At 36.4% G+C, this 26335-nt stretch overlaps 1 protein-coding gene across 2 annotated transcripts in view; it reads right to left on the minus strand.

Moving 5' to 3' along the window:
* Nucleotides 1–26335, minus strand: part of UBE2W (ubiquitin conjugating enzyme E2 W) — a 73363-nt gene that overhangs the window by 18630 nt on the left and 28398 nt on the right. For both annotated transcript variants that reach the window (XM_042973612.1, XM_042973610.1), the window contains exons 2-3: nt 15893–15984; nt 9981–10083 (exon numbers count right to left, since the gene is read on the minus strand). In XM_042973612.1, coding sequence (XP_042829546.1) covers nt 9981–10083; nt 15893–15984 — 195 coding nt within the window. The remainder of the gene's footprint in view (nt 1–9980; nt 10084–15892; nt 15985–26335) is intronic.

Below are 26335 nucleotides of genomic sequence, written 5' to 3' on the forward strand. Positions count from 1 at the left end.
CGAAGAACTGGTTTCACTGTATGAATAAGCACGTAGGGAATGGTACACATAGGGAAAAAGCCCAGATCATCTATTTTTTATTTCAACTATTTTTCACAAATTCCTTTTAAAAATTCATAAATTAATCATGCATTTTTAGCCTAGCAAAAGACTACTATATTTATAAGAATGCTTTTTCAAATTCTACTCGTTGCTCTCTGCATATAGAAATCATATGAAAGTATTCAATTTGGGGACAACATGAATTCTAGATGATAGGAGCATCCCCTTCCACCTGTAACAATGCTATCACCTAAGGTACTACATGCAAAAGGAAATGACTGCTATATATAACACCTGCTCTAAACTCACTCGTCCATTATGATGGATACAAATTACTATTTATTAATCAGCAAATAACTATGTGCTTACATACACACACACACACACACACACACACACACACACACACACACACACACACAAATGGTTGAATGAGTCTCCCAATTACTTGTTTTTCTCTGCCTCTTCTACTCAATTCTTCTAACAATTTTTCCTTTCTCCAACTTTCCTTGCCTCAGCACTGTTTTTTGAAAGGTAATAAATCTATTATTCCCTCCTTTGCCCTAATAATTCACTAAGAATCCTGTTAGTAGTGCTTCTTAAACGTATCTACACTGGGACGCCTGGGTGGCTCAGTTGGTTGAGCGTCCAACTCTTGATTTTGGCTCAGGTCATGATCCCAGGGTTGTGGGATCCAACCCCATTGGGGCTCCACCCTCAGTGTAAAGCCTGCTTATGATCCTCTCTCTGCCCCTCCTACACTCATGTGTACATTCTCTCTCTCAAAAAAAAAGAATGAATGAAGGAATAAATACATACATAATAAATGTATTAAAAAAAACAAAAATAAACACATAACTCCATATTTAAAAACAAAACCCCTATGTACACTAAGCATCTGAATGGGCAAGAGAATGAATTCATACATTCTGATGAATCTGTAAGCACAGTCCAAAGTAGGACAAAGAAAGCAGAAGTCTAATATTTAAGAATGCTTATATATGTTACTTCATAAAAAATTACTTATTTTGATATAAAAATTAATCCACCAATCTTTACATTAATTTTATGCTGCAGTAAGATGTACCATTTTTATTCTGTTGTTTAGTAGTAATTACTAATTTCTGACCTGACCTTAAAAAAAAAAAAATCACCTGAAGGTTTGGTTAAAAGTAAGAATTCAAGAGTCCCACATTCATAGATACAGATTCAATAGGTATGACGAGATTTTTATACAGCTCATCAACTATAAACCAGTACTTCCCAAAAGAGACTTACAGTAATCTCTCTCAGCCCTACAAACTGCCTCACACTTGGGTACAGCAAAATCTTAGTAAGAAACCCTACCGTCAGTTATGTCAGAAACTGATGAAGTATTTGTTACTCTAGGCATAACTTATTTTCCCTTTTATAGAAAGCCAGTGAAGTAAGTATGGCTAGCGTGAGGTATGTCATTATTTAATATGGGATGTTATGGAAAGTTATCATAAGCTGGGTTTTTGCTTTTATTTTAAAATATCTATCTAACAATTCTGACTTTATTATAATTTCACAAATATTTACATTTTAACAAAGCACTCTTTCATAAGCAGGAGTCCTCTAACACTTCAAATATACTACTAACATATGGAACTCATTGCCTGGCTGAAGCTAATATAAGACAACAAAAGGAATTTTCTTCTCAAAGGAGTAACTTTGCACATTTGCATATTTTTATTTCTTTAAATTCTGGTCATGCACCCTCCATTTCCACTGAAAAGAGCTAAACTAAAGCTGAAAACTAAAAATAAGTCTCAAAATAAGAGATATCAAGTTACTTGCTCTGCCTGATTGTAGAAGACCACCCAATCCCTGACTCTGGCACAGCTGTGTTTAAAGCATATTATTTATCTCAATTTTATCTATCAGTGTTATTACCCTTTTCATTCACTTTTTTGCTAAAAAAGTGCTACCCTAAAAGGAAATGACTGCTTAAATGGTCTTGCAGCTCCATACTTTTTGAGTCTATCCACAATTATTTTAAATTCTATTTTTTATAAACATGTAGTTTATTATATGCATTTGATATTCCCACAATGTGTTGTAGATTTCTAGAGTTTGAGTTTATAATCTCACAGAATATGCATCTGCTCTGGGGGATTCATTCTGCCACAAAATCCCGTTTGGCCAGTAGGGTATTTTCAGTAATAACACAAACAGTGCCCAAGCAAGACCTTATCCCCTGGCCACGAAATATATTTTAAAGGATGGTTCTTTTCCAGTAAGGTCTCCTTTTTAAAAAGTCACACAGAATAGTGCTCTGGAAGTACCAAAAAATGAAGAACTGCTAAGATATCTTCTTTGCATGCATCAGCGACCATCAAGGAAAATACACAGCAAGATACAAAGGTTATCACAACATGCTTCGAATAGCCAATTCACAAGGCAGAAGGAAAGGAGTATTTCTCTTAGAATGGATTACAAACTAAATCACTTGGCCTGAGAGCCAAGAAGGGCCCACGAACAAGGACATCAGGAGAGAAGGGATGAAATGCAGTAGAAGACACCTACAGCAGGAGCAGCAGACCCTGACAAGCACAGAGGAGAGCCAGAAATCAAGACAGAACCAGCTCTGAACTCTAAGGGAACTGAAGTAATAAACTTAATCAGATCTCAATAAACCTTTAAAAAAAAAAAAAAAAAAAAAAAAAAAGCTGGGGCTTTTTAACATGCTGCATGCAGGGCCAATGCAGCCAGCCTAAAAACAGTGGAATCAATAGCTGCACATATTAAGATAGCCCCTAGGACCTAACCTGCCAGATACAGAATTTTAGAAGTTTGCCTAAACATGGAAAGGCTGAGTTTACATGCCAGATGTAACTGGCATTCCAGGATGAACCCCTGAAATAAAAGAAAAAACTTTTTTCAACAGCTTATTCATGTAAAAAGGCTGGTAAGCAGCTTCCACAGACAGTTTTAAACTCTGTGATTCTGGTTCTTTGCATGTGATGGGGAAAGTAACCAAGGCTGAATTTCTTTTAGATCATGCTCTTAACCATCTTCATTTATTTAACACACAGTACAATCCAAAGGAGGAAATGGACATTTCAGTTATTTAACTGCAGCCAAGCAAGTTCTGAACATTTAAGAGATGAAGAGCTGTTTTCAGAATTAAAAAACTTTTTGAGGGGAATCCCAAGTAACTGACAAAACCAAAACAGATTTAAGAAGACTACTGAATACAATGAATTTGAAACAAAAGGGAATAAGAACATTGCTAATTTCTTTATTTTAAAAGTTATTTATTTTTTAAATAATTTATTCAAATTCAAATTTAGCATATAAACAGTTAACAGAGACTGCACACACTCCCTACTGCATAAACCAAACAAATGGAAGTACAGATTTTAAAGAATAAGCTGTTTTATGGGAAAAAAGCCATGATTTTAGATCTAATGATTTTAGATCTAATGCACGTGAATCACATCTGAAGTTCTGAGTCTGCATGAGAAACAGTCCTCAGACATCTCTAAATTTCCAAATATCTATCATTACGGTGTATTTTCCACAGTAGGTGAGATCTAAGAAAACTATGCTCAGAATCCGCATAATTTTGGAGGTAAGTAAGCACATCTAACCTAAAGTTTTAAGCAAGCCAACCCCTGGGTAACTTTTGGTACCAAATGTAGTGTCTTTCATAAAACTACTAATCTGAGAATGAAAGCCACTGACAGTGACAAAATAAAGAATGGAAATTAGGTAACTGTATCTAATATGAAATTCATGGTACTAGTACATTAGGATTTCCAAACATCAAGTCGATACTGGATGAGCCCACAAATACTGAGATCTGACCACAAGGAAGGCATATACTACTGAGTTCACACTAATGTTCTGCAACTAATTAGAAAGTGAGTAACCTAATATAGTGTCAAACTAGGTCAAAACACATGACAAGAATAAGTAGTAAAAAACAGGCTATAAAATATAAAAGCCAATCTACAAAATGGATACAAAGATTTCCCTAGGAACAATATAAGGAAATGTTTTCCCTTATTAAAACTGTAAGTAGATGACAAGACTCAATGGGCAACTATAGAAATTGAACATAAAAGCAAAGTTTGTTGGAATCAGATATGTAATTATTCATAATGTATGATATAGGCAGGCTAGCACAAATGGTAAATATCTGACAAAAATAACTGGAGATTTGCAGTTTTAGCATAGTTTTTAATTCAATGCTCCCCTTTCAGTCATTTAATATGTATTAGTAGCATCAAGTAGTTCAAGTATTACACAGACAAAATTCCTGGATACAATGAAACTAAACTTGGGTTCCCTGGATGGTACCTTCTCTCTCCTTTACAAGCTGTGTTCTTCTAGCCTACCAGTCCTCTCCATTTATCTTCCCTCTGCTTTACCAGACTTCAACAAATAGGGTTCACTGTTCACTTTTCCCTCATCAGGTATCCTAGATGCTAGACAACTTAAAGCAATAAAAATGGTTATTTAAAACTTTGGAAAGCTTAACCCCCTTCACATGAAAGAACAAGGAGAATCACACTGTGAGAACACTATGAAAATAGTTTCTGGATCTCTGCAATGAAGGAGTATTGAGCAACAGAACGAAAGGGTCCACGTTGAGGGGGCATGAATAGGAAGGGGGATAAGGAGAAAGCGACCTGCCCCAGTGTTTCTAAAGCTTTGCAATCAAGGCAAGTATATTTCCAGCACAAATCAGTATGGTTTCAGGACCAAGTACAGTGTTCTCTTCCCCCTAAAAAAATACTTCCCCACCTGTTTCTAAAATGCCTAAAATTTCTTCAACAAAAATTAAGAGTTGAAAAGCTTAATTAAAAACAAGGTATAACCAGGACATCTGCAAGATAATATAGATGTGTTTCAGTCTCATTGCATTCAAATGGGATGTTTTGACAGAGAAAGACGGTATAAGATCATAGATATTTGGAACAGAAGGGCTGCTAATGTGACGAAGTAGAAAGGAAAAGAAGCAAAACACTAGACACTAAACTTGAGGACTTCACAGTTTGGATGGAGAGGTGACCATACCTCCCAATTCCTTTGAGATAAATCTCTAAATCCTTCATACTGCAAGACTCTCTTGGATAAACCCCAAAACATCCTTCCTTTTTCATCTTCTCCCACAGCCCTCCAGCATCTATACATAAAACTATATTTGCTCACAAATCTCAGAAGAGGCCACGTCTTCTTGTGACTTGCTCCACTTTTGACATAAATTCTTCCTGTACTTTAAGTCCCAGTACAAACAGGTTTTTCTGTCTCCTAATCTTTTTTTTTTTTAATTTTTTTTTAACGTTTTATTTATTTTTAAGACAGAGACAGAGCATGAATGGGGGAGGGGCAGAGAGAGAGGGAGACACAGAATCGGAAGCAGGCTCCAGGCTCTGAGCCATCAGCCCAGAGCCCGACGTGGGGCTCGAACTCACGGACCGCGAGATCGTGACCTGAGCTGAAGTCGGCCGCTTAACCGACTGAGCCAACCAGGCGCCCCACTGTCTCCTCATCTTAATCTAAATTGGTCACTGCTTTCCCTTTTGCTCCCAAAGCATACAATTCATACTTCAATTTATGGTCCATCTAGTTGCCTAGGTCAAAAGTTGTGGAAGTCTTCTCTGTCTCCTTTCCCTCATTCATATTCCTCAATTCATGAGCAAATCCTGTTGGCTCAACCTTTAAAGGTCCAAAATATGGCCACCTTCCATAGTCTCCACTGCTACCCTTCTGGTGCAAGCCACCATCACCTCTCACCTGGATTAATGCAATAATAGTCTGGTCTCCCTGTACTCTTGTACACCCAACAATCAATGTGCCACACAACAGCCACATTTTTCCTTTTAAGTAGGATGTCATTCCTCTGCTCAAAATATTCAAAGATTTTTCATCTCATTCTGAGTAAAAGTCAAAATTCTTACAATGGGATATAAATGTCCTACACCATTTATGATGGACCCTCCAGCCCAAATTATCTCTCATACCTATGCCCTCCACCCCTTACAGAATGAATTAATCTGTGTCTGACTATCCACATACCTAACCAATTATTAAAGGCAGGCCCGATGCCTTTTAATTTCTGTACTCTTTTTTATCTCTCAAGTACAGAGCACAGTATTTGGCACATAATTCATGTTTAAATACCCATTAATTCAAAACCAACCAATCACTTACCTGGATCCTAGCACAGAAAAACAATATAATACAGAAAGATATTTTATTTTCTGTATGGCTGATGGTAAGTGCACATTAGCAGAAAACAGTGATGGAAAAGTGCCTCATCTCTGCTCCTAATATAAAAAGGTTTTGTTGTCGTTATTGTTTCTTTTAAAGCAAATGACCGGGCCAAACACCTGTTTAGACAGGCAGCTTTTTCACTATAAAGTGAGATATATGAGAAATTAACTAAAACTAGTAGGGAAAGAAAACACAAAAGACTATAAAGTTAATACAGTCTTAAAGATCTAACTTACAGATGCAAAAGTACTAAGCTCACAACAGACTGGCTTATTTTAGGTTTATTTTCCCAAATTCTACTTTTGTAAGTAGTGGTATATTCAGTACTAATTATTGCACAGGAAGATCAAAAACTAATTTTCCAGAAACTGCCAGTGTTTCTGGGTCTCATCAAATAAAATCTGTGGTGAATGAGGAATTTTACTGCCTTGGAGTGGTTCTAATCACTTCCCCAGGGCAATAGACCAATGGAAAGTTTCAGTTATTGGAAAACCTCAAAGTTGATATGCACATCAAGCAACTGACTGTTAGACCATTATAATTATTTTCTAATCATATAGACGATGTGATTAATAAAAGCTAAAAAAATAATTTTAAAGTATTACTACACTTAGAGCAGCTCTTCTCAATCATGGATACTAGAATACACAGCTTCTGTGGAGTGATGTTAAAAAGGAATCCTCAAAGAAGATGTGGTGTATATATACACAATGGAATACTACTCTGCAACCAAAAAGAACAAAACCTTGCCATTTGCGACAACATGGATAAACTAGAGTATACTATGCTAGGCGAAATAAATCAGTCAAGACATATGATTTCACTCATATGTGGAATTTCAGAAACTCAACAGATGAACATAGGGGAAGGGAAGGAAAAATAAGATAAAAACAGAGAGGGAGGCAAAAAGAGACTCTTAAATACAGAGAACAAACTAGGGGTTGCTGGAGGGGTGCTGGGTGGGAGGATGGGCTAAATGGGTAATGGGCATTAAGGAGGGCACTTGTGATGAGCACTGGGTGTTGTATGTAAGTGATGAATCACTAAATTCTATTCCTGAAACCAGTATTATGCTATATGTTAACTAACTTGGATTAAAAAACATACACACACACACACACACACACACACACACACACACACACACGTTGAATAAATCAATGTTGAATAAAAACCATGAGAAGAGTGGGTAAAAAAAAAAAGAAAAAAAAAGGAATCCCCACAGTCCAAAAGACTGGGAACAACTGCCCAGAGCTTTCAAAGTTATCATTCTATATACAATCCTTCACTTTTAGAGATAATATTACTGTCTAGATAAATAGGCATTTTCCCCATTCTGGTACTCAGACCTAATTGGCAGCATGGAAAGAGGTAACTTGGGTTTTAAGTCTTGACTATCCTACAAGTTAGCTTTTAAACCATGAACAAGACATTTTACTTCTATAGACTTCACTTTCTTCACTTACGAGAATGAATCCATCTTCCCTAACCACTTCATTAGAGCTGTTACAAGACCAAATCAGAATGGAATTTACAGTATATGATACAAATATTACTATACAGAAGTCATGGAGGTAAATGTGAGGCATTAGAAGTTTTATGGAGGAGGATAGGGATTGTTGTAGTAGTGGTGGTAGTGTTGTGTGTCTGTGCAAACCAATGAGGTAATTGCGCCTTCAGAGAAATCTAACAGCACTGTAAAAGGATGGTGGGGGATGGAAAGAACTAGAGGCTATTACATAATAGCCCGCATCAAAGATAGAAACTCGGGAGTACACCACTGACTGTAAGACAAGAAGGGACTGACTTAAGCACTGCAAAAGGACCTCAAAAGCTGCATTTAACGGTGAAGAAAAGAATTTCAACAAAAGCAGACAGATGGACAATAACCCAAGGAAAACAATTTTTTTTCTTATTTTATTATTGGAAAAGATTTGAGTTTAGAAGTGTTAAATTTGAGACATCTGGAGGTACTTAAGTAGCAACATCCAACAAGGGTGTGAAATTAAACCTCAGGAAGAGGTTGTACACATAACTGTAGATCTGGGAGTTAGCTGCTTAAAATGGTTGAAGACATTAGAGAAAAGAGTGAGAAGTATCAGGGGTAGTGAATAAAGAATCCCAAATCAGAAGAATCAGAAAAGTGGGCAGAAGTCAAACCAGGGAAGGACAAAAAAAATTTTTGAGATATGATAGAATTCATTATATATGTTCTAACTTACAGAAATATTCAAGATGAAATTCAAATGATGCTGCAGAGTGATATTTGATTTAGAATTAAATGCTAAGGAGAGAGTTTAGAGGACACTTTTGCCTTGGTTCCTATTTACAGAAATATTATCTTCCTCTGATAAAACATGAAAAAACAATCTGTGGGCTCCTGGAGTAAGCCTTCTCCAATATCCCTCTAGTCAACATTTTGGAGTTCATAAATCACATTCTTCCTTCATATACCTTCCAAAAACTTAGCTGAAGTTAAGTAGAACAGGTTGAAGGTGAGAAGGGGATACCTGAGACCACACTGCCTTTAAGCATTAACAATCTGAAATGATGCTGATAAGCCAAAAGGCAACAAAAGGTGAAGATGGTTTTCTAGAGAGAAAGAAGATGTTTGCTTTGGTTTCTGATCATAGTCTACAGGTGCTTATTATAGAGGCCTAAAGGTCATTACTCTTGGCTTTATTTTTATGAAATAATAAAAATAAGCTTATCTTAATTTTCTGCTCACATTAAAAAACTGTAGCACTCAAGAGTCCAGTTCCATTTAATTCTGTGCCTTAAAACAATGACATCTTTATTTATAGCACAATACAATAACTGGCTTCCATCTGTACCCCTACATGGCCAAGAGCACTGTTAGGTATATTCTATTTAAAGTGGCAATAAAATATGATTTTCCTCAAAAATAACATATTTTAGCACTTCAAATGTTGAATTTTAGGTATTTGGGGAATTTCATTATCCATAACCTCATTATTCAGCAATATGAGACACAGGTGGCATTAAGTCTTAACATTTTGCCACTAGTAACTCATTCACCCATCTTCCAAGCCAGCAATGTGGACGCCATCCTAGAGTCTCCTTTTCTCTAACTTCCAAGGATTAATCATTCACCAGTTAAACAGCTCTCAAAAAAGTTCTATCACCATTATCATTTGTCTAAGTATTAACCCATTACCTAAACTAACTGTGCCTCAAATTATAATGATCAGATTTAGGGCTTATGTTTAGATATTCAACATCTTGTAACATGTTCTATCTTTACAGTACTAAAAGCCTACAAAGACAGCATGTTCATGCAAAATCAAGAAAGTGTTCCTTTCAACAAAGCACTGCCTCCTCACAATTATTCTATCATCTTATTTAGGAATAAGTGCCTCCAGGTATTCCAAAATGTTAAATTCTCCCACAACCCCTGGGCCTGGGTTAGATTTCCAAACCCTTTTCCGCTAACATCTATGAATAAGAACAATGTTAACTTCTTGGAAGTACAAAAGCAAAGTCCTAATCTCAATAAAGTAAATGTTCCTAAGATCTTGATTATATTACAAATAAGAAAAAGGAACAAATCTATTTACATAATTATAATGGATTTCTTTTTTTAAGTTTGCATTTAGTAAAAAGGCACTAATTTAGTATTTTGCTATAATCTAAAAACACAATAAAATATTAAAAAGCAAGGCAGTTACCTGAGGAGAGTCAAAAGGGTATCGACTACTAAACTTAAATAGAAGTTGAAATTTTTCTCCTTCATATAAGGTACCTGGTGCACCTTCCATGTCTACAATCCACCTAGAACAGGAAAAAAAATTTAAAAACTTCAGATAAGAGGAATTGGGATGAGAAAGAGAAAAGGAACACTGAAGACTTCCTCTATGCTAGGCATTAGCTTGCAACAGCACGTTTCATCCTACTGCACATTAACTCCCTCGCCCTATTCCCTTCTCTGACACTCAAGGGTTATTTAACCAGATCAAAGTCAGACAACTAGCAGAGGACAGGGCCAAATTTTAACCCAGGTCTAAAAACACAAAATAAAACCCAACTCAAGTGTGCTGACATTAAAGCCTGTGCTCTTTATTTTATGCAGAAATTATTATATGCAGGAACACTATTTTTATAACACTATTTATTATATGCAGAAACACTATTTCTGCAATGATTGAAAAGATTTTATAGATAACATGAAACAAATGAACTGCCTTTCTGATGTCATTTTAGAAACAATGGTGGAAGTAGATATCAACAACGACTAGAGAATCATGGCCGTTAGACACATCTTCTCATCAGTACTCTAGAGAAGACTAAACAGGAAAAAGAAGCTAAGCTGACATCAGTCCACTTACTCCGATGGCTATTCAAGGCTCTATATGCCTTTCCTTTGTGTCTTATGTTTCAGTTGTTTAATAAAACTTAGAAGAGATTTCTATGGCCTCTTTACAAGCATACTTTGTTTCCACATATAACAATCATGAATACAAATCTGTTTATAATTATAGTCTGTACGCTTATCTCTTGCTCTTTTAATTTATTTTTCAGTAATCTCTACACCCAAAATAGTGCTCAAACTTAAAACCCTGAGATCAACAGTCGCATGCTCTACAGACCAAGCCAGCCAGACACCTATCTCTTGCTCTTTTAAAAAAAAAGGAGGAACAGGAGTAGAACAAGGGTTATGGTGGCAAAGATGATAGGGTCACATTGCGAAGCAAAAATGGACCAGTCATAAGAATGAATTCCTAATTATCTCTCTGGCCAATTCCTTTCCTCTTAAATTTTTTAGGTATAAAAATGTATTACTTTACGTACAGGGAAACAAAAGGAAGTAATATTGAGAATACAGGGTTGGGGTTCTAGTCACGATTCCATATACTATGGACCTTAGAGTATGTAAAATAATAAATGTGCCTACTCTCTGAAAGCAATCAGCTAACACATACAGGCCCTTAAGAACATAGCTATTCATTTTCAGAATGCGTGTTGAATACTATACATGGCAATAAAAAATATAAGCCAAGAGCCAATATTTTATCATGAAATTACACAGGTCTGTCCTTTAGCTGTGTGGCCATGAGTAAGCTGTTTTACCTTTCTTGTTTGAACTATTTCAATTGTAAAATTGATATTAAAAACAAGTTAAAATTTCATTGAAAATAGATATTCATCTCAAAGTGTTGGAAAGATAAATCGCATAGCACGTTCCTGATATTAGAACCAGTACGCAGTAAATTAAATATAATGCAGGGATACCTGGGTGGCTCAGTCAGTTAAGCGTCTGACTTCGGCTCAGGTTATGATCTCATGGTTCGTGAGTTCGAGCCCCCCACCCCGCCCCAAGTTGGGCTCTGTGCTGACAGCTCAGAGCCTGGAGCCTGCTTCAGATTTTGTGTGTGTGTGTGTGTGTGTGTGTGTGTGTGTGTGTGTGTGTGTGTGTGTGTGTGTCTGTCTCTCTGTGCCCCTCCCCCACTCACACTCCGTGTCTCAAAAATGAATAAAAATGTTCAGAAAATGTATAATGCATAAACTGCATTAAAAACAAAAACCTATTCTCTTTAAAAACTGGGTCCTTTCTAGCTATCTTGACATCCACTATGCAGTGATTATTCCAAGGAAAAATCAGAGGACTTCCTGGTGCCCTTTCTTTCTGTTTAAAGGCAAATTTTAGGATATAATGTACCACAAATTTACATGTGATTGATCCAAACACAGCTTTTAAATAATAGCTAAGCAAATATCTCAGTAATCCTTCCAATACCTGGGTGAAATCGGTCAAAGAAGGCATAATTTTCAACACTGTACAGGGTAATTTTAAATAACTTTTGCTAATTAAAAAAGTAATGCATGTTTGTTCACCACAGAAAATTTAGAAAGGTATAAATAAACAAAAGTCGCCCAAAGATAATCACTGTTGAAATTTTTTGGGTACATCTCATCTAGTCATTTTGTAGTTTCTTTATCTATGATATTGACATCTAATAGTTGAATTATGTGCACACTTAAATTATATACATTCAAATCACCAGTGTTTATGATTCCAATTATGGGTACATGCCCCTGAGGATGAATATGGGAGAAGTTTCAGTTCTTAACTTCCTGTGAATAACTATTGTTCTAGGATTCTAATGTTTAAACAGGTATTTTTCATGCATTCATAACTCCCACTAACCAAAAAAACAACCAACTATTCCCTTCTGGAGGAAAAACCAGCTCTGTTGGATATATTAAGACAGGATACATACCAATATTGCCTCTCTAAGGATTTTCACAGGTAATTAGGACTATACAAAATTTTTGTGTTTCATGCTATCAGCTGTAACTCAGGGGATGCCATTTCACTGAGAAACCATTTCCCAATTATAGATATTTACATTGTTTCCAAATTGTCCCCAGAAATAGTAATGTTGAAAGAAGTATAGTTAGTTCTAAGTTAATTTTGTTTTTTTAAATAAGCTCTATGTCCACCAACATGGGGCTTAAACTCATAACCCAGAGATCAAGAGTGGCATGTTCTACTGAATGAGCCAACCAGGTGCCCCTGGGCTAATCTTTCTGTATCTCTGTTCCTTCCTTAAGACAGCATGGGTTTATTTCTTAGGTCAAAGGATATGACACTCTCATTTTTAAATATCTTAATATATGCCACCAAACTGTCTTCCAGAAAGCTTAATGTGCTTTCATTATAATTCTTATCCCACTTAAACACATATTTTAAGATAGAATTTTTTAAGAGTATTTATAGATCCTGGAAGATAAAGATATAAAACTTTTGTGATTGATTTACAATAAATTATTTTAAAAGAAAAACTGCCTGACAAACCTCTCTAAATGACAGGTTTATCCTGCAACAAAGACACTGCTGTTTTGGTAGTTATAATATAATATGGTATAATTACTTGATACAAATGTTTCCATTTATAAAAATGTAAAACAGGGGCGCCTGGGTGGCTCAGTCAGTTGAGGGTCTGACTTCGGCTCAGGTCAGGATCTCATGATTCAAGAGTTTGAGCCCCGCGTCAGGTTCTGTGCTGACAGCTCAGGGCCTGGAGCCTGCTTCAGATTCTGCGTCTCCTTCTCTCTCTGCCCCTCCCCCACTTGCACTCTGTTTCTCGAAAATAAATAAACATTAAAAAAAAAAATTTTTTTAAATGCAGAACATTCCATTAACATTTTATAAATCATTGTGTTGTGTAGTCCTCCTGCCCCACCAAAAAAAGACTGAAAGAGGAAGCACTTATTACCAATGAAAATGGAATATATTCTGTTTAATTATACAGAACAAAAAAAAAAATCACATAATTATACAGAACAAATGCCATACATTCCATTTTCAAATTTTGTTTGATGGAAATGAAAAATCAATTGAGAGTTACAAAAAGAAATGGAAGAACCTTAAATGCATATTACTAAGTAAAAGAGATCTGAAAGGCTACTTACTGTATGGTTCCAACTATATGACATTCTGAGAAAGGGAAAACTACAGAGAAAGTAAGAAGATCAGTGGTTGGGGGAGGTGATGAATAGCTGGAGCACAGGGGATTTTTAGGCCAATGAAAACATTCTGTATGATACCATAATGATAATACAGGTCACTGTACATTTGCCCAAATCCTTAGAAACATCAAGAATGAATTACAATGTAAACTACAGACTCTGCATAATTATGATGTGTCAATCATAATTCATCAATTATAACCAATATACCACTCTGGGGGCAAGATGTTGATAATGGGGGAGACTGCGTTTGTGAGAGCAGAGGATGTATGAGAAATCTGTATCTTCTGCTCAGTTTTGCAGGGAACCTAAAAATACTTGCAAACCCAGCAATGTTTTAAAATGATTGTTATAGAGATAGAAATCTACACTACATTTTCAAACATCAATATCCATCCAACCATCAATAGATCCATTCTTCATATCCCTGTTCTTAAAAGGCTTGAGTTCTGTCTTAAGTACTGACTCAAGTATCAAAGTCAAAGGTAACCAAAATTGTTTCTCTAAAGGGATAAATATGCCCATGAATTTTTTTCTTTTACATGTTTGTTTGAGAAAGAGGGGGAGAGAGAAAGGAGAGAATCCCAAGCAGGCTCTGTGCTGACAGTGGGGTTTGATCCCATGAACCATGAGATCATGACCTGAGCTGAAATCAAGAGTTAGACACTTGGCTGACTGAGCCATACAGGTGCCCTAGTCCATGAATTTTGGTCACTTTTGCTCTCTGGACCTAGACTATCACTAAGTATTTGCCCTACAACTTGGTCTACAGTATACTTTTATCTTGTTGCCTCCTATCCCTTTTATGTTTTTGGAGTTGTTTTTTTTTTTTTTTTTAAGAAGAGGGTTCATTATTTTAAATTCCACCACTAACCCCCCCCCCCCAATTTCAGAACACTTACCCTTGTCTAATAAAATATTAAATCAAAGGAGTGGTAAAAGATAGACTACACAGGGTTGGAGACTTAAAGTGATACCCTTGAAAATGTTTCAAACTAATTCAAATGCTCATTTTTATGCAAGAGGACACATATCTCTCTACCCTTCCTGGTATTGTATCTGGGAAAAGATTTCACTTCTTTACTCCCAAGGAAGGAGCGGAATTAGAATATTTCTGTGTCTTCCTTTCATGCTTCACTTTTTCATCCTCATGAAGAAGTTTCTTATCTATTAAGAGAGGTTGTTGAGGGTCTGACATTCATTTATTTACCCTTCTGTACAGGGCAACTACTGTGTTCATGGGATGGAGACACCTCTTGACTATTACTCTCTTTAAACCTTTACATGTGGTTTTGAAAACTGTGATAAACCACTTCATGCCAAATTGTGTTATTTAAGATGAAGATCATTTCATAAATGAAGACAGACCTAAGTTTTTAAATGCTGCCTTCTTAGCAAGAGACATTTTAAAACACTACTAATCAGGGGCACCTGGGTGGTTCAGTTGTTTTAAGCGTCTGACTTCGGCCCAGGTCATGATCTCACGGTTCATGAGTTTGAGCCCTGTGTTGGGCTCTGTGCTGACAGCTCACAGCCCAGAGCCTGCTTCTGATTCTGTGTCTCCCTCTCTCTCTCTGCCCCTGCCCTGCTCGCACTCTGTCCCTCTCTCAAAAATAAACACTAAAAAAAAAAAATTAGTAATCAAACATATGGTTTTAAAAAACAAAGGGTTACAAATCATACATTATATATAATGTATATGATATTACATAACACCAAACTGTATATATAAATGCATAGAATAAGATCTATTTGTTTATCTCTTGATAGAAGAGAGTGGAATTAAATATGAAAATTCTACATTAAAAAAGTCAGTATATATTCATACATTACACTAATAATAAATGAAACATGTAAGTACTTCAAAAATTAACTACCAGGACACCTGGGTGGCTCAGTAGGTTAAGCATCTGACTTCAACTCGGGCTCAGGTCATGATCTCACGATTCATGAGTTTAAGCCCCACATCTGACTGTCGGCCCACTTCACATCCTCTGTCCCCTTCTCTCTCTGCCCCTCCCCGGCTCGTGTGCATGTGTGCTCTCTTTCTTTCAAAAATAAGTAAACATTAAGTAATAATAATAATAATAATAATAAATTAACTACTTACTGTGTAATTGAATTTTGAACACTCTTTTCATTTAAAGTCATTCCGGGAGGTGGGTCATTTTGCAAAGCCAAAAGTTCTTTCTGCAATCGTTTCTAGAAAAGAGTATCAATAATAATTTGTACTTTAAGAAAAATGACAATGTAAATATCCTTCTACACAGAATGAAATCCTTGATTAAATTTCCTCCATAGGCTCATATCTTTTCAAGTCCCTTACACCTTGTATGTATGCCTCACTCTCAAAGTTTTAATTGCTTGTCCCATAATTCACAATCAAAAGATTTCCAAATATATTTGAAAACATTGATGCTGTAAAGTGGTTATGAAGAGCAGCCAGCTACCTACAAAACTTCACTGTTACTCCACTGGGGTTACAAGATCTCAGCCTAGGTTTTAAACGCTTAAAAGTTTCACCACTGTTTCCTTTACTGCTTTCCAATTGTAAAAACCACAGTTCTCCATCATCCTTAAAAAAGGTGTCATTTCAGACACGCAAGCTTTTCAGAGAAACTATACAAGTAACCACTCATGCAAAAAGCCTTTAAATTTAAAATTTTAAATAATTTAAATAATTTAAATTTAAATAATTTAATTTACAATTTACAGCCCATATTTGTTTTCTTAAATAGGGTATCTGCACATAATTTAAACTATCAATATCAGAATATAACATATCTGGGCCCAAGATATGCAGTTATTTTTCCACATAACCCAAATGACTATGTATTTACATTCTTGTTTATAAGTTTTTACTCTTCAACTCTTCTGTTATCACTAGTGGACATTCTTTTTCAGTATACAACAAAGCAAAACAAAAACCATAGAAGGCTGCAACTTATGGGTTTAAAAATCAAATAACCCATGTTATTATAAATTATTTCATGTAACATTATAAATACTCTTAATGAGCATCTTTTCTTGGAATAAAGTAGACCAAAATGGGTATCTGTTCAGAACTCAACAATTCTCTACTTAAAAGCTAGTTTGTGCTGTTGCTGGACAATCAAGTATCACTAACAAATATTTCTAGACCTTTTCAGTTTATGATGCCTTTAAGTAAATTTAACAGCATCCAATACCACTACAGATTGGAAAACTCTTCCCTTCTCGGGGCACTTAGGTGGCTCAGTCGGTTAAGCGACCAACTCTTGATTTTGGCTCAGGTCATGATCTCACCGTTCATGAGTTTGAGCCCCACGTCCGGCTGTGTGCTGATAGTGCAGAGCCTACTTGGGATTCATATTCCCATTCTCTCTCTCTCTCTCTCTCAAAATAAAGAAATAAAAAACAAACAAACAAACAAAAAAACCTCCTGCCTTCTCTGTTGAGAATCACTGGAAAAGAACTTATTAATACGCACACACACTTGGCCCACAAGCAGGTATCTGTGGACTACCACACCTTTACTTTGGTCTCTGTGGCCTTTCTGCAATTACCTCCTACATTTGTTTGGCTCTCCCTCACAATGAGGACAGACTATGTTTTTGATCACAGCATCCCCAGGGTCTAGAATATGCTCAAAAACATCGATAATAAATTACTAAATGTTAAAAAACAAAAAAAAAAAAATTCTAAATTCCTAAATGGCTCTTAAAGTGGCCAAGAATGAAATCTTTCCTTAGATCCTGCAGTATCATAATTGCTAGTAAAATGAAAATAAGGTATCAACTACTTGCAATTTCTGATCTCAGCTGCCTTCCAAAATGCAAAATAATTACAAATTGAAAAGCAGTTAAGAAAAATTTTAAGTATCTAAAATACAGAAATAAGGCTGCCTAAGTGACTTGTTTTGAATAAAGAAATATATTTGTGATAAAGTTCTATGTTAGAACAAGGTTTTTCATTTATTCCACTTATGTTAACAAATGTAGGTTATATGATCAAGTATATTTTTTTTCAAGTTTTAAAATTTTAATTCCAGTGTATTTAACATACAGTGTTATTATTTGTTTCAGGTATATAATACAGTGATTCAATGATCAAGTAAATTTTTTTAATGTTTATTTTTGAGACAGAGAGCATGCACATGTGCGATGGGGAGAAGGGAAGAGGGGGAGGTGCAGAGACAGAGGGGGACAGAGGATCCAAAGCGGGCTCTGGCTGACAGCAAAGAGCCCAATGTGATGCGGGGCTCAAACTCACAAACCACAAGATCATGACCTGAGCTGAAGTCAGACACTTAACTGAGCCACCCAGGTGCCCTGATCAAGTAAATTTTTATTATTTTATTTTACTATTTTTTTAAATGTTTACTTTTCAAAGAGAGAGAGAGAGAGAGAGCAAGCGCTCGCACAAGTGGGGAAAGGGCAGAGAAAAGGGGGCAGAGGATCTGAAATGGGCTCTGTGTTGACAGCAGAGCGCCTGATGCAGGGCTCAAACTCATGAACCACTGTAAGATCATGACCTGAGCCTAAGGTGGATGCTTAACCAACTGAGCCACCCAGGTGCCCCTCAAGTGAATTTTTAAGAACACTGGGTGCAACAAGGAAAAACTGGTATCTTCAATGAGGGACTTCTCAGAGACTTCTACATTGATTCTCCAAGGAGAAGAAGATAACAAAGAAGTTTCCAAAAGTAATGGAAACCCATTAGTGTAGAGCATCTCTGAAAAGTCTTGTTTCAATAATCACACTTTGGGTAACACTGCTGTAGAAATTCTCCAGATCTTGAGAACTTTACTAAAACAGGGAAAGCAAGCCCTGTTATCAAATCAAGGATATATAAGGCAATTTGCACAGGTACTAACTGAAACATAAGGATATAAAGGTAAGTTAAGAAGAGTTTTATTGGTATCATTATCCCTTATGTCTCCTGAACATAATGATTAAGAGTGCTATGAAAAAAGAAATGTTTTCCTCACCCTGACACTAATTCTTACATGTCCACAAAGAAAAAGACCTGTGATGACCAAACTCCCAAGAGAATCTCCAATTAACTCTGCTTTCTTGTATTCCCATCTTTGTGTAGTTCCTTCCCACACTGTACCAAAATTCAACAGTGTGACTAACAGAACATAGCTGAAATGATGGTATGTGACTCCCAAGATTAGGTTATAAAACAATATGGTTTACATCTTAGTCATTCTCTTTAGAATCACTTGCCGTATTGTGAACAGCCTAATTCAGAAGCCTGCATGCTAAGATTACTGGCCTCCTGCTAATAACCATGTATGATTTGGAAGCATATTCTCCAACCCTAAGCCAGTCTTTCAGATGACTGCAGCCCAGGCCAATATCTTGCTTACAAACTCAAGAGAGACTCTAAGCCAGAACCATCCAGCTAAGCCTCTGATTCCAGACCCTTTGGGCGACATGGGATTATAAAGGTTTGTTCTTTTAAATTACTAAATTTGGAGATAATTTGTTATATTGCAACAGATAATGCAGGATCTCTGTTCCAAACTCCCCTCATGAAAAGGTGTTATAATCTACAACCCACTTTCCATTTCAATATCACAGGTCAGAATCTAAAACATTCTGAGGGGGTGAGTCACTACATAAAAAGTTTTTTTTTTTTTTTACTGAGCGGGTGAGTCACTACATAAAAAGACAATTCATGCCAGCCCCTTAATGTCTTAGCTACTAGGCCTTAAACTACTTTGCACACATCCACATCGCCTCCAATAAAGAGATAAAGCATGACCAACCTTTTGGGGGCTAATGCATATTTACTAAGCCCACTAATAAAAGTAATAATTCACCCATGCACTTAAAATCAAAACATAAAAAAAAAAACATACAAAGAATGGAAGGTCAAATGGTTTGTCTATTTGGCTGGTTCACAAAACAGGGAATTTATCCTTTGGTGTATTCTCAGAACAATAATTCATTGGAGAAGGCAGAACACGTCTTTAAATAAGCAATCAGTCCCCTCAAGGGTCCTTTGGATCATCTAAGAAATTGGTTCTAATGAGGTATACTCCAAAACAAAACAAAACAAAACAAAACAAAGCAACAAAGAAACTAGCCCTAAGTTTCTTGAACACGGACACAGAAGCTAAAAGAGAAGGACCTAAAAATTTGATGTAAAAATAAACAAGAATTCATACTTACCTGAGGATGTAAAGAGCTAGTGATCTATTTAGAGATCATACCATGTAGTATCAATCAACAGAAAGCTATTATCACATGAGGAAAGCATTCAGCTCCTCCTATCATTGAAGACAAAGTATTATAAAAGTGGATGAGAAACACTAGCAAAAGTGATGATACCACCAGCTGTGAAAACCATCATGGCAACATGGCCGGCTTTCCCATACAGTGCTGAAAATGGCAGCTACAGACTAAAATAACTGAAGATAATAGAAACTAATTGCAGAAGGTAACGGCTGTAACCAGAGAAGCAGAACTACCCTGAAACCACTGGGAGGGGAAGAAGCTAAGAAATTTGCAATGGTTCTTGGCCAAATATCACCCTTGTGTGTACCTAAATTGGTGAGGATATGGAAAAACTAATTACATATATTGCAAATGTATCATCATTTTCTGAATCTAAGAAACATCATCAGTCTTAAGATGCACCATTATTTTATATAACCCTGGAAAAAGAAGACTACTGCCAACTGAATAGTAACACACCACTGGTAAGACATATCTTCATTTTGGATTAAATATGAAAAAACTGCATTTAAAAATCTATGAATATTGTATTAATAAAAGTTTAATTTTCCTAATACTTAAATACCAGAATTACTTGAAAAATAAAAATTAAGTTGCTGAATAAATTTAATATGCTGAAAATGATTCTTATCTCAATATTTAATACCTAACCAAAAATACATGATTTCAGTCACTCTTTAAACATGCATTTTCTTTCCAGAATTTGCATAAAAGTGCACAGACATCTTGCCCTCCCAGACAAAAAGGCCTAAAGCTACTAGCAAAAGAATTTCTTTTTCTCACCTCATTCATCAAAAATGGTCAGGCCCAGAATCTAAATGTCTGGAAGCACCACAAATCTAGAGTAAACCTGAAAAACTCCCAACTAAGCCATCATCTTATGTTGGCTCAAGTCTGAAAAACACACAGGAATCTGAGCTCTGAAGAGATCCAGATGGATTTACATAATCAGTAAGAAAGATCCTGATACATCTAAATACCTTGAGAGAGAAATGATTAAACATTTTCAGAACTGGTTTGGCTTGGGGTACCTGGCTGGCTCAGCGAATAGAGCATGCAACTCTTGATCTCAGGGTTGTGAGTTCAAGCCCCATGTTGGGCGTGAAACCTACTTAAAACAAAACAAAACAAAACAAAACAAAAAACTGATTTGGCTGTTCAGTGGCTCTGACTTCAGTAGTCCAGCCAGCACCTCCTTTTCTTTCCTTCCTCACAAAAGCAAATGGTTCAAAGTGATATGAATCCATTCTAATTTATTACCTTTGGGGGTGGGGAGTATTAAGAAAACCACTGACAAATTTTGCAACTATCATCAATGACAAGGTATTGGAACACACCACAAAACTGAAGGACACTCCAGTATGTCATAACACCACAGCTGGGAATCTCTGCTCTAGATTACAACAGCCTAGGACTTGTAACCCTGTACTTACAGTGACACCAGTTCAGTTCCTAAAATGTTTTCCAACTCAATGCATGTGAGGGATTATTCTTGAGATTTACTCTCCCCTATGACTGGGGCTTATTACTACAGTACTGGGTTGAAGAAAGAAATTAATATAGTATTAAAAGACTGCTCTGGAGCTTAACATACCCTCTCTCCACTATTACTTCTCCAAGAATTACTACAGTAAGCTGCTTCACACCAAAGGTGAACTGTGGAAACACAAAACAGTCAACATAGTGAAGAATAGACACATTTATTATTACTCTTAACTTCACGAGATGTAAAGCCCTTGGTACGCTCAAGCCACTTTGTATACAAAAGAGAAAAAAGCAATTTAAAAGATAATCACTTTAAAACTGTAATCACTGTATTCTAACAGTCCGATTCCATTTCCCCCAACTCAAAATATCAAAGCTATCCAAATATACACTCATAATGTTAAATCAAGCTTGAATATGCCATATGCCTCCCTGGCAGAATCAAGATATGAGATAATGGATAAATACAAAGGCTAACACTTTTAAATATTAAAAATTTTTAAATTAATGTGGGGACTGAGAGGATGGTTAAATAGGTGACAGGGATTGAGGAGTGTACTTATGATGGACACAAAATGATGTATGGAAGTGCTGAATTACTATCTTATACACTTGAAAGTAATAAAATACTCTGTTAATTGAATTAACATAAAAACTTAAAACAAATTATATAGACATAAAATACATATATACATAAAATCTCAGAAGTCCAAAAAATTTTTTAAGTGTGGCAAAACTCTATCCTAAAAGAGCCCTGCTATTGTGTACTGAACATAATTTAGCCTAACAATGACTGCATTATTGTGACAGCCTTAAATAACAATGAGATCTATAAGCCCAACCAATTCTGCAGCAAATTGTGATAGTCTGATATCCTTGTTTTCCACTTTTTTTTTTTTTTACTGTCATCTGCTTTTTCATTGCCAATAACTTATCACAATACCTAACTTCTATTCACTGACATCTTATTTTCCTTTCTCCTCTTTTCTCTCCTTCATCTGCTGTTTCCCTCTCCGCAAGCCCACCCTGCATTACCTAGCAAAAGAGTTTATTTATTTTGTTGAATATATCACTTTATTTTTGTTTAACCATACTCATCTTCAGGGCTAGCATTAACAGTGGCAAACATTTATTCCTTCACATGCTCTTAAACCATAATATACTGTCTCACTGAAACGAACTGGAGAAATTAGGAGTAATTTCTGCAAGTCCTCATTAAATGAAAAGCATGGCCCAGTAACATCTACAGATCACACTCTGTGTAGCACAGTGCTAAACCATGGAGTTTCATCCCAATGATGTGATCTCTGCCTCTTCAACTATTGTCATTTTCATCAATGCCCACAGTCATATATTAATTCCAGTCTTTCTTCTTCACACAGCTAAGGATGATGAGTATGACTGTATTTAAAAAAAAAAAAAAAGTTACTATTATGGTCGTTTTGTAGTGAACATTGCTGTTTAATCTGAAGAATACATCATCAAATGAAATGTACCAGTTAGCCAAGTTGTAAATGCAACATAAAAAGTTCTTAAAGGAAATTAAAAGTGCTACTCCAGTGAACACTTGAGTGGTAAGAAAACAAAACAGCCTTTTATTGCTGATATGGACAAAGTCTGAGTGGTCTGGATAGAAGATCAAACCAGCCACAAAATTCCCATAAGCCAAAGCCTAATCCAGAACAAGGTTCTAACTCTCTTCAAATCTGTAAAGTCTGAGAAAGGTGAAGAAACAGAGAAGAAAGATTTGAAGTTAGCAGAGATTGGTTCATGAGGTTTTAAGAAAGAAGCCGTCTCTCTAAAATGAAAGTGCAAGGTGAAACAGTAAGAGATATAAAACTGCAGCAAGTTATCCAGAAGATGTAGTTAAGGTAATTAACAAGGGTGGCTACACTAAACAACAGATTTTGAGTGGAAATGAAACAGCCTTCTATTGGAAGAAGAGGCCATCTAAGACTTTCATAGCTAGAGAGAAGTCAATGCCTGGCTTCAAAGAGTCAAAGAACAGGGTGTCTCTTGTAAGGGGCTAATGTAGCTAGTGACTTTAAGTTGAAGGCAGTGCTCACTGGCCATTCCAAAAATCCTAGAGCCCTTCAGAATCACGTTAAATGTACTCTTCCTGTGCAATGTAAATGGAACAACAAAGCCTAGATGACAGCACACCTGTTTACAACATGGCTTACTGAATATTTTAAGCCTACTCTTGAGACCTACTGCTCAGGGAAAAAAAGGTTCCTTTCAAAATAATACTACTCACTGACAATGTACTTGATCACCCAAGAGTTCTTATGGAGACGTGCAACAAGATTAATGTTTTCATGCCAGCAAACAAAATCCATTCTGCAGCCCAAGGATCGAGAAGTAATTCTGACTTTCAAGTCTTTACTTAAGAAATACACAGCTGCCATAGACAGTGATTCTTCTGATGCATCTGGACAAAGTAAACTGAAAACCTTCTGGAAAAGATTCACCATTCTAGATGCCATTAAAAACATGTGTGATTTGGGGCACCTGGGTGGCTCACTAAGTTAAGCACCCGACTCTTGATTTCAGCTTGGGTCATGATCTCACGGCTCATGGATTTGAGCCCCACATAAAGCTCTGTGCTGACAGTGCAGAACCTGCTTGGGAGTCTCTCTCTCTCAAAAAAAAAACAAAAAACAAAAAACCCCCTGTATGATTCATGGAAAGAAGTCGAAATATTAACATTAACAGAAGTGTGTAGAAAAAATGGATTCCAGCCCTCATGGATGACTTTGAGGGGTTCAAGACTTCAGTGGAGGAAGTAACTGCAGATGTGGTGGAAACAGCAAGATCTAGAAGTGGACCCTAAAGATGTGACTGAATTGTTGGAATCTCATGATAAAACTTTAACAGATAAGGAGTTGCACCATATGGATGAGCAAAGAAAGTGGTTTTTTGATTTGGAATCCATTCCTGGTAAAAATGCTGTCACTTTCTGAAATGACAAGAAAGGATTTAGAGTATTACATAAACTCAGTTGATAAAGCAGTGGCAGGGTTTGAGGATTGACTCCAACTTTAAAAGAAGTTCTACTGTGGTTCAGATGCTGTCAAACAGCATCAAATGCTACAGAGATATCATTCCTGAAAGGAAGAGTTGATCAATGCTGCAAATTTCATTGTCTGATTTCATATAATTGCCACAGCCACCCCAACCTTCAGCAACCACCACCCTGATCAGTCAATGACCATCAACATCCAGGCAAGAAGCTCCACAAGCAAAACAGATTACAATTCACTAACAGCTCAATGGAGGTTAGCATTTTTAGCAGTTTTTTAATTAAGCTATGCACAGTTTTTTCAGACACGATGCTACTGCACATATAACAGACTATAACATAGTATAAATACAACTTTTATATACATTGGGAAACCAAAACATACATCTGACTCATTTTACTGTGATATTTGTTTTATTGTGGTGGTCTGAACCAAACCCACAGGATCTCTGAGGTATGCCTATATTCTAATGGGTAAAATTAGGGGCACCTGGGTGGCTCTAGACTCTTGGTTAGGTGTCTAGACTCGGTTTTGGTTCAGGTTATGATCTCACGGCTCATGTGATCAAGCCCTGCGCTGGGCTCTGAGCTGGCAGCACAGAGCCTGCTTGGGATTCTCTCTCTGCCCCTCACTCACACGTGCCCTCTCTAAAAATAAAGGATAAAAAAAACCTTATTTAAAAAGGTTTTAAATTTAAAAAACCTTATTTAGGGTAGGGAAAAATATAAAGACAGGAAAACATTAAAAATGTAGAAATAGGGGCACCTGGGTGGCTCAGTCAGTTAAGTGTCCCACTTCAGCTCAGGTCATGATCTCACGGTTCTTGAATTCAAGCCCCACATCCAGCTCTGTGCTGAAAGCTCAGAGCCGGGAGCCTGCTTCGGATTCTGTGTCTCCCTCTCTCTCTGCCCCTCTCCTTCTCATGCTCTGTCTCTCTCTCTCTCTCTCTCTCTCTCTCTCTCTCAAAAATAAATAAACATTTAAAAAAATGTAGAAATAAATGTCAGTGGATGCCAATGCAACTGTACATGAAATGGCCAACACTGTTTTTCTCTCATTTCATCCAACAACCAACAGGTGGAAGGTTAACAATAGGGGAACACAATGGAATAAAAGTAAGATTACTATACACGTTAGTATCATTACACTATCAAACAACTACTATTTTTCCCCCCAACAACATTAAACAATTATAACAATAGCTATCTCTCTTCTTTTAGAGTGAGAGGCTAAGCAATGAAATGATTTTACCTTATTGTAAAATGAAGCAGAATTTGATTCATGCAAATTAAGGAAACATTTCCTTTCCTACTGAACTCTAAATACACTTCTACAGACTTAGTTCCTAATAGGTATTTGTTGAAACTCTTAGCCCTTTTCGGAAATGGAAAGCCTCCAACAAATAGAGGTATTCATTCTTTATTTTAAACTAACATTTTCAAAAATTAGATTGGAATGCAAAAAGCGACAAGACTTAAAGATTCCTCTTCTTACAAAGAGGCCACAGTCTAAAAAAAAAACACAAAAAACTGCATGTTTTCATGCTTCTACATGCTTTCAGGGTACAGCCGTGCCTGAAAGGAGAGGAGTGGGCACAGAAAGAAACCACGATCATGATAAACTGAAAACCAAAGGAAGAATGTGTTACAAAAACTGAACAATTTCATTTTCAGCACAATGGCAGAATAGAGACTCTGAATAATTCTATAAAAAAAAAAACAAACAAAAAGTGAGTGTAGGAATCCTGAAATAAAAAGATCATGGTTGGATTTCGCCTTGGGGATTTCTACCAAACCCAAGGAGGGCAAGGCCAGAAAG

The sequence above is a fragment of the Panthera tigris genome, chromosome F2 (genome assembly GCF_018350195.1).
Source record: "Panthera tigris isolate Pti1 chromosome F2, P.tigris_Pti1_mat1.1, whole genome shotgun sequence".
NCBI classification, from domain to species: Eukaryota; Metazoa; Chordata; class Mammalia; order Carnivora; family Felidae; genus Panthera; species Panthera tigris.